General features: G+C 35.7%; 1 protein-coding gene across 1 annotated transcript in view; it reads right to left on the bottom strand.

The window, feature by feature from the left end:
• Window positions 1–901: 901 nt before the first annotated feature.
• epas1a (endothelial PAS domain protein 1a) overlaps window positions 902–10,093 on the bottom strand; it is a 53,090-nt gene continuing 43,898 nt past the window's right edge. The window contains exons 12-16 of the mRNA XM_056468873.1: window positions 9,199–9,611; window positions 6,294–6,420; window positions 6,089–6,200; window positions 5,841–5,996; window positions 902–4,001 (exon numbers count right to left, since the gene is read on the bottom strand). Of these exons, the coding sequence (XP_056324848.1) occupies window positions 3,850–4,001; window positions 5,841–5,996; window positions 6,089–6,200; window positions 6,294–6,420; window positions 9,199–9,611 (960 nt within the window). The 3' untranslated portion in view covers window positions 902–3,849. The remainder of the gene's footprint in view (window positions 4,002–5,840; window positions 5,997–6,088; window positions 6,201–6,293; window positions 6,421–9,198; window positions 9,612–10,093) is intronic.

The raw sequence follows: 10,093 nt of genomic DNA, 5'->3' as shown, positions 1-10,093 counted from the left end.
TTTGCTGTAGCCCATCTGCCTCAAGGTTGGACGTGTTGCGTGTTCAGAGATGCTCTTCTGTTCGATTGAAACAAGTGGTTATTTGAATTACTGTTGCCTTTCTATCAGCTGGAACCAGTCTGGCCATTCTCATCTGACCTCTGGTATCAACAAGGCTTTTGTGCCCACAGAACTGCCACTCACTGGATATTTTCTCTTTTTCGGACCATTCTCTGTAAACCCTAGAGATGGTTGTGCGTGAAAATCCCAGTTGATCAGCAGTTTCTGAAATCCTCTGACCGGACCGTCTGACACCATCAACCATGCTACGTTCAAATGCAGTTAAATTATCTTTCTTCCCTATTCTGATGCTTGGTTTGAACTGCAGCAGATCCTCTTGACCATGTGTACATGCCTAAATGCATTGAGTTGCTGCCATGTGATTGGCTGATTAGAAGTTTGCATTAATGATCAGTTGGACAGATGTACCAAATAAAGTGGCCGGTGAGTGTATATAAACACAGTAATGCTGTGTAGAAAAAATTCTTCTGTACAAAAAAACCTTTAAATCAATAAAAATCAGGATGCATTTACTTGGAAATTACCCATGATATTTATAGTATGTTACACTGAAAAAACTGGAAACAGTTTTAAAAGTATTATTTTCTGAAAATATATCAAAATTAAGTAATTTTTTGATTCTGCACAGACAGAGACACTTGTAGTTAGATAAATAGGTAGATATGTTCTTATTATTTTACATATATTACATTCTTAAAATTATTTTTATTGTAATAAATTAATCAAGCAAGACTCGTGTTGATAGAAAATATTCTAGGAATTTTCTTTTTTCTTTATTTTTCCACTATAGCCAGTGGGGTCAGAAAAAACTAAGTAAAATAATCAAGAAAAAAAGCTGATAATTTGTAAGTAGCACCATTTATGTTTTAATATTCTTTTTGACATAATGCATCCTTTTGTATAACTTAATACAACAAAAACGACTGTAAAACAAATGCTTGTTACTTTAAGCGACTATTCTGAGATGAATCAATCACAGACTCTTTCAGAAGTGATAAGATAAATCAGCTTTATATATTTTGTTAAGAAACACACAACCCCAGAGTATCACGAGAAGGTGATACGCTTCACACAAAAATTGATATAAAATCTATTAACCTTGAAATACCATATATATATATTAGATATGTACTGTAAAAGAGAAAGCTACAGGTTCATCTCTGTCTACAGCAATGCAGACAAAACCGAGTACCAAGGCACTTCTGAACACCAAATACAAACAATTGTTACGTGTTACTGAGATACAAAGCATAAAACTCTGACCTCATCCAATGTAGACGCAATAGATATGTTTGTATATGAAAATAATTTTTGAATTTACAACTCAGTTTTCAAATAAAGACTATATTTCAGAGCAGTGGTTCTCAAACTCGGTCCTGGAGGTCCGGTGTCCTGCAGATTTTAGCTTCAACTTGCCTCAACACACCTGCAAGGATGTTTCTGGAAAGCTGTAAAACCCAACAGTTAGCTTTATCAAATGAAATGAGTGTAGTTAACTCAAAATGTACTGGAAGCTAATTCTAATCATTTGAAAAGAGTTTTGAACTCAGTGTTGAAGGTAATCAGTTAATTAAATACCTCATTACTTCAACTTAAATGGAGTAAGTTCACAGTACTCATATAAATTAGTTTCTTTAACTTAAATAGTTTGTTGCAATCGGTTTTCTCAAACAGTTTGAGTTTTCTTAACTTGTTGGGTTTCACAGTACTCAGTTGGTTTGAGTTCTCTTCATTTATCAGGTTTTACTGTGCTCAGATTGCTTCATTTACTCAAATGGATTAAGTTCACAGTACTCATTAGGATTCGTTTTTGAACTTAAATAGTTTGTTGCAATCGGTTTGAGTTACCTTAACTTTTGGGGTTTTACAGTAAGAGCTTGATTAGCTAGCCCATGTGTGTCTGAATGAGACTCCAGCTAACATCTACAGTACACCGGTCCTCCAGGACCGAGATTGAGGACCCCTGTTTTAAAGGATGGGTTAGTGATGGACACCCCCTCCCCTCCCCTCAAAATGGCCAAGATGCTCAGTATTTCAGTTTGGTCTTCCATTTGCATCTTTTAAAATAAAGTGCTTAAGATGACAGACATTTAATACAGCGTTCTGTCATTATGAATGCGTTTGAGAAAAACACAGGAGAAAGCTGAGGAAGAAAAACAGAGCTACACAGTTTTATGCCACATTTGTTGCTGGTACAATTTCAAAGCGAATATTTGTAAGGCAATGCTTTCGTCAAAAGAGTTGATTTACACAAAGGCAGTATTTGTATTTCAAGCTGAATGAAGACGTTACGTATGCAACTACCATTTTATATACAGTTGCAGTCAAATTCATTAGCCCTCCTGTGAATATTTGTTTTCTTTTTCAGATATTTCCCAAATGATGTTTAACAGAGAAAGGATTTTTTCACAGTATTTCCCATATATTTTTTCAGTTTTATTTGTTTTGTTTTGGCTAGAATAAAAGAAATTTTATTGTCTAAAGTAGGGGTTGCCAATTTTTTCAGCCTGTGACCCCCGAAATAACAATGGCAGTGACTGCGACACCCAAATTCACCAAGGGTGAATATAAATATACAAACGTTGTGCACACAATAAGGCACATGTGTTCCGCTACATTCTTCCATGGTGGGCACCACACCAAAATTCATCCTGTCACGGCTACATTACAGCTTCTCAGTCAAAACATTCTGTTGTTGTTGTTTTTTTATAGCGGGTTATAATCGCACCAAAACGTATTAAAAAGTTAGTGAATTATAACAGCGCAAACTTTTCTGTTTGCTGTACATTATTTATTTAACCCTTTAAGGTGACATGCTGACAGACTGACAGAGCTGCGTGATGCATGAGGCTAGCGAACACAACGTAGCTTTCAGTTATGATGGACACAGTTTCCATAATTATACTTAATAGATAAAGGTCTATGGCTCTGCATACAATGACTTAATCTTGCTGGAGTTTATAACCGTTTCACTTTACTTCAGGATGCATTAATGCCACTCTGTAGGTCTATTGGAGACATTCATAAATTTTCCTTGCAAATCTAATAAATGTTAAAGACATACTTGTTACATAAACGCCCTAAATTGCACTTCAGTAGCATTTATTTGAGAGCGCACATGAAAATCTGCACTTGAGCAGCGTATATTTGAGGGCGTGCAAGAAGTTTTGTGACTTTTAGAAATCACCAAGCGACCCCCTGTCATTGTCCCGCGACCCTCACTTTGGGAACCACTGGTCTACAGAACAAACCATCATTATACAGTGACTTCCCTAATTGTCTTAACTTGCCTAGTTAACCTAAATAACTTAGTTAAGCATTTAACTGTCACTTTAAGCTGAATACTAGCATCTTGAAAAATATCTAGTCAAATATTATTTACTGTCATCATGGCAAAGATAAAATAAATCAGTTATTTAAAATAAATTATTAAAACTATTATGTTTAGAAATGTGTTGAAAAAATCTTCCTGTTAAACAGAAATTGGGGGAAAAAATATTAGGGGGGCTAATAATTCTGACTTCAACTGTATATATTATACATATTCTAGTTAGTAGATATTCATATAACAGCAAATCTGACCATAAATGTTAAAAGCACTTCGCATCTGAAGGCACAAGACAATATTAGTGTCTGAGATACAGAGGTACGTCTGAACACATTTGAAACAAGTAACAATCAGATTTATATATTAAAATATTACACGTCTTAAAGGAAAATGTACAAATGAGCCTAAATGAGGCTGATAATACAGGCGTAAAGGCTGGATGATGAAGGTGAATGGACAGCTTATGTGGACTGGTCTAAGGCTCTCAGCAGGTCACTGCCCTGAAGCAGATGCAGGTTTCCCTGTAGAGGCATGTTTACCTCACAGTCATATCGCGTCAGCTCTGGCAGACAGTATGAGTCAAAGGACGGAGCCAGCAGTTGACTTATCATGCCTGTCAACAATAAAAGAGAACTGTAAGTGAAATGTCATATAGATAAAGCAAAATCTATTTGGGGGGAAACAAGTATGGTGTCATTTTGGACAAAATCAAAATATTTAATTTTAATAAGTTGGAAATAGTTAATTTTACAGAAAAGTTTGCGTTAGCTGGTAAACACCTCTAAACTACCATTAGTCCAGGATAATGAGGTTGAACCAAAAATGTTGTGTTTGTGTTAATGGAACTCATGGATGTCTGACCTTAGCTGACGATTCATTTACTCACCCTTCACTTGTTCAAAATCTAGTTAATTTCTTCTGTTGAACACAAAAGAAGATATTTTGCTGGTTGCTGGAACACGTTGTCTTTCATACTGTGAATCTTTAGAAGTCGATGGGTCTAAGCAACCAGCAAATTTCAAAGTATCTTCTTTTGTGTTCACCAAAAGAAAGAAACCCATAAAGTTTTTAAAACCACAAAAGGGAGAGTAAATGATGACCGAATTTTAATAGTATTTTAATAGTAGAAACTGAAGTTGAATTGATGTTTTATACAGTAAAGTTGCTAGCTTTCTGAACTGTTGCTCTGAGCTTGATGCTTTCTGAACTGTCATTTTCTCATTCCTGTAATTAATTTCTGTTTATTTTGCTATTGAGTGCATTGCAATGCATTACAGAGTAAGTGCATTACATATTTATATATTTATCTAAATGCAATGGGTGGCATTGAGATGTTTGCTTAAAGTACAGTGCTCAGCATAAATGAGTACACCCCATTTTGAAAATTCATATTTTTATCCATTTCTCTGTGAATATAGGTAATATATTTTGTTGCATTGGATTTGAAAGCAGGTTTATTAAACAGTTATATTCATTAAAATAATAGTTTGGTCACCAAACATCTTTAGAAACATAATAATAAAACATTTTATTTTAAAATCCAAACATAATTGTGAAAAAATACAAAAACAAAATTTTATATATTTTTAGTTTCTCTTGATTTAACAAAAATAATAATAATAATAATATATATATATATATATATATATATATATATATATATATATATATATATATATATATATATATATATATATATATATATATATATATTTTTTTTTTTTTCTAATACTATTTACACATTTTTGGACAGTATCTTTAAGTTATTTTGTTAGATTAGTTCTTGATTTGGCTTTAGTACTGACTAATCTAATATATGCACGAATATAGAGTAGGACGCTGGACAACGAACGTGAGGATCCTCGTGCAGTTTATTTAGTTACCAGCTATTTGTGTCTAATCAGAGGGAATCAGCAACTGGTGTGTGTGTGAGGTGCATGATGGTATTTGTAGTCCAGTTCATTGACAGAAATGTAGTTCTACAGCGATCTGCAAGGATTAATTCACTGGTGATCGTGAATATTATATTATTTAACATCCTATAGAAAATATTAATTTAAGAAATAGATTTGTGTAGATTTTCTGAGCACTGTATATGAGATTGAATTTAGTATTTCAAACATAATTTTACTAGTGACGCACATCATTTTAAAGTTATAGTTTTCGTCGTCCTGTTTGATGTTAATTTGATGTCATTTTGACATCAAGGTGCCAGCTGGGATGTATTTGTGTAAATGTTTTTCTGCATGGTGGCATCTGTTGAGCACATGAACAAACTAATCAATCAACGTGTTTGAAAACCTGGTCTATGGCATTAAAATGTTAGCAAGAAATGGATTTTTGTACCGATTGGTGCCGATATCAATACTTTTGACACCCCTACCAAGGGGATACATTAGAAATGAAGAAATATGTAACGTTTTATTTTGTGCTGTAAGATCTTGAGACTGACCCGTATGCTTGCGTGACGGCATCATGTTGTACTGTCTGCTACTGTTAGAGCAGAATGAGTCTGTGCAGTGCTGTTTGAGATCCTCTGAACAGCCTTTAATAGATCGACTGCAGGCGTGAGGATCAGCCAATACACTTTGCATACATGGAAATTTATCTACCAAAAAAAGGTCAAAAAAGGAGTATGTAAATTAGGATGAAGGCAGAAACCACATAAAGATATCAGAGTGAGAATGAGAATTGCTGTACCTGTGAGAACACTCGTGCTGAGAGACTTTCTGACAGAGAAAGCACAGCTGTCATCATTCATCGGCTTCATCCTTTTTCGCATTCCATCTGTAGACTTGTGTGGAGCGACCACCTGCCGAACACATTCATTTAACAGTTTGTATTTGACATCGGCATTTGAACTTCACTCGTTTTCTTTAATCTACAGAGAGCTCTGAGCGCTTACCTTTGGAATATCAGAGAAAGAGCAGGATGAAGGGAACTCGGATTGCCTCTTCCGTTTAAAGTTGTTTAGGAGAGCTCTCTGTCCCAAACTCATGCCTTTCTCTACTGGGGTGAAGTTCTCGAAAAACCTGAAAACAGCAGGAAACAATACATTCATGACTGATCTGCACTTCAGATCACAGACGGAATATGTTGAAACACATCTGAAATACATTAAACTGTTTTTTTTTTTGGAACATTTTATTAATTTCATGTGATCATGTAAACAACTGTGGGCATGTGTGGAAACGTGATCACACAGGTTGTACATAAAAAGTAAAAAAATCACAGAAAGTTTCAAGTACACTCACCGGCCACTTTATTAGGTACACCTGTCCAACTGCTTTTTAACGCAAATTTCTAATCAGCCAATCACATGGCAGTAACTTAATGCATTTAGGCATGTAGACATGGTCAAGACGGTCTGCTGCATTTAAAACTGAGCATCAGAATGGGGAACAAAGGTGATTAAATTGACTTTGACAGTGGCATGGTTGTTGGTGCCAGACGGGCTAGTCTGAGTATTTCAGATACTGATGATATACTGGGATGTTCATGCACAACCATCTCTAGGGTTTACAGAGAATAGTCTGAAAAAGAGAAAATATCCAGTGAGTGGCAGTTCTGCGGGCGCAAATGCCTTGTTGTTGCCAGAGGCCAGAGGACAATTGACAGACTGGTTTGAACTGATAGAAAGGCAACTAACTCAACTAACCACTCGATACAACTGAGGTATGCGGAAGAGCATCTCTGAACGCACAACACATTAAACCTTGAGGGAGATGGGCTACAGCAGCAGAGCACCTCAAGGAATTCCACTCCTGTCAGCTAGGAACAAAATGAGGCTACAATTCGCACAGGCTCACCAAAATAAGACAATAGAAGATTGGAAAAACGTTGCCTGGTCTGATGAGTCTCGATTTCTGCTGCAACATTTGGATGGTAGGGTCAGAATTGGGCATCAACAACAAAAGCACGGATCCATCCTGCCTTGTATCAACAGTTCAATGCCACAGCCTACCTGAGTATTGTTGCTAACCAAGTCTATCCCTTTATGACCACAGTGTACCCATCTTCTGATGACTAAAGCGCAAATCATCTCAGACTGGTTTCTTGAACTTGACAATGAGTTCACATGACAAATCTGCAGCAACTGTGTGATGCTATAATGCCAATATAAACCAAAATCTCTGAGTAATATTTCCAGTACCTTACCTTATCTATACGGATTAAGGCAGTTCTGAAGGCAAAAGGGGGTCCAACATGGTACTAGTAAGGTGTACCTAATCAAGTGGCTGGTAAGAGTATGTTTCACATGTGTACCAAGTAAATGTGACAAGATAAAAGAATTTTTAGCATTTTTGCTATTTTAGGCATACAAATAACTGAATGTGAGCATATTTTAAATTAATATTTGCTAATATGTAAATGCCAATGCTAATTGTAATAATGCTAATGGTTACATAAACCTAGAGCTTTATCTGAATCCACGAGAACATGCAAACTCCACACAGAAATGCCAATCGACCCAGCCGAGGCTTGAACCAGTCAACTTCTTGCTGTGAGGCGATCGTGCTACCCACTGTGCCACCGTGACGCCCCTTACCATTATTAGTTTTTTTATTTTATAAAACAATGGTCAAGACTTTGTTATGGTCTTGTGCTATACTAAAGAGTGGAGTAATAAGTGCTGAAAATGTCTTACAAGTCAAAGCAATACATTTGATATATTTTAAAATATATTACAATATAATACTATTATTACACTTACATACATTTTTTTTAACCTTCATCACACAAGTTCAAATCAACGTCTCCTGCTTTCGTTGAAATTATTTTGGCTTCCATGGATGTATTAAAGCTATTTTGGTCAAACTTTATTTTAAGGCACAATTATTGCTATTAATAACCCATTAACTTTGACTTTTGCCTCAATAAACTCCCAATTAGCTGCTTATTAAAAGTTAGTAAGATAGTAGATGGGTTTAGGTATTGGGTAGGGATGTAGAATAAGATAACGCAGAATATGTACTTTATAAACAGTACTAATAAACAGCCAATATCTTAGGTAATAAGCCACTAGTCAATAGTGAGATGTGATACTTCAACTGAAGTGTTACCACTGTATTTTGTCACTGCCTTCATATTGTCAAGTCTTCATATTACTCCTTACATAGTCTATATATTATCAAGCTTCTTTTTAAAACAAAGAAAAGGTTCTGTAAACATAAAACATTTACATTTATATTTGTTCATTATATATATTCATTATATTTGACTATTCAAGCATAAAAAACATCTGAAAAGCCATAGATAAGATGTTTTCTTTATTTAAAGTGACAGGACATCATTCAGCATTAATAATGTGTGTGGGCAAAAACATATCTGCACACTAATTTGCAAACTATGTTCTTTTTTGCACCCATCTCCAAGCTAATTTGTTATTGGTCTAGAGCGTTTGCATGTAATCAGTCACTTATAGCTGTGTTTACACTGTAAAGAGTTGGCTTCACTCCCAAACCCAGCCACCAGGAATCAAGTCAAGTCAAAATGTTTGGACAACAACATACTTGCACGATAATTTGCAACCCATGTTCTTTTTTTCACCAATTTTCAAGCTGATTTGCGTTTGGTCTAGACTTTTTGCATATTTTCAGTCATTTACAGCTTTGAAAAGATGGATTTCCAAACACAGCCAACAGAAAACAGAAAATCATAACGACAAACATTTCAGAAACTGCATTGCACCTTTGCTTTCTCGCAGCGGCCCAAGCAAGTGCTTCTGCAAGTTAATCTAGTTAATCATTTCCCCCAAGTTGATACATTGCAAAATAAAAAGCACGTGTACGGGATTAAACTCTACTGACCTTTGCTGTGGTGGTGGAACACTGAAACTGCACGTTTGTCCTGGGTCTCTTGTGTTTCTATCATCCATGCAGCCAATATTTGTGTGTTCATACTGTGAGGGTTGATCAGGGGGCCAATGAAGACTCTGTCTTTGCTTTTCTGAAGAGAGCGGGATGTTTGGCGTGGTTTGGTAGGGTTGTATGTGAGCTGCGTCTGGACATGTGCTAGGTCTGTTTTTGTTGTAAGGAGGAAATTGACCCAGAGGCTGGAAGAGGTCGGCCACGCTGCTGAAACTGTGCCGGAAGGCTGCGCTCTGACCTGGACCTGCATCAGGCACCGACTCCTCTAGACAAATGGGGTGCAGCTGGAAGTCCTCGCCGTCCATTGGGATGTATGGAGCAAGAGTCTCCAGGTCCAGATCGCTCAGGTTCAACTGCACACATTCAAGCAAATATTTACTTAGGGCAGTTGATGAGATTACGATACTTAATAGCAAAGTTTTTGAAAGAACATATTGGTTCAAATAATCTAGTAAGGATGTCAGAAGTTGAGGAAAAAGAGCTGAATAACATGTATTATTACTATTACTACAATATCTACTGTTGAAAGGTTTGCCAAAAAAGTAGATTTACATGCTTTTTAAATATGGAGCATATGCTTAACAAAGATGCATTCATTTGGTCATAAACACATGGAATGTTCTCTAGTATTATTCAGTGTTGTATGATGCTTCAGAAATCATGCAGATTTTGTGCTCATGAAATTAGTTTACTTTAATTATCGTATATTATATAATACTGATACATTTTCAGGTTACTTGAATAAATAAAAGGTAAAAAGAATGCTGTTTATTTGAAATATGCGTTTTTTGTTACATTATAAATGTTTGTACTGTTTCTTTTGAATAATGTAAAA

Source organism: Danio aesculapii, chromosome 12, assembly GCF_903798145.1.
Source record: "Danio aesculapii chromosome 12, fDanAes4.1, whole genome shotgun sequence".
Lineage (NCBI taxonomy): Eukaryota > Metazoa > Chordata > Actinopteri > Cypriniformes > Danionidae > Danio > Danio aesculapii.
Note: the sequence above shows the minus strand (reverse complement) of the source record. Positions and strands in the feature narration are given on the sequence as shown.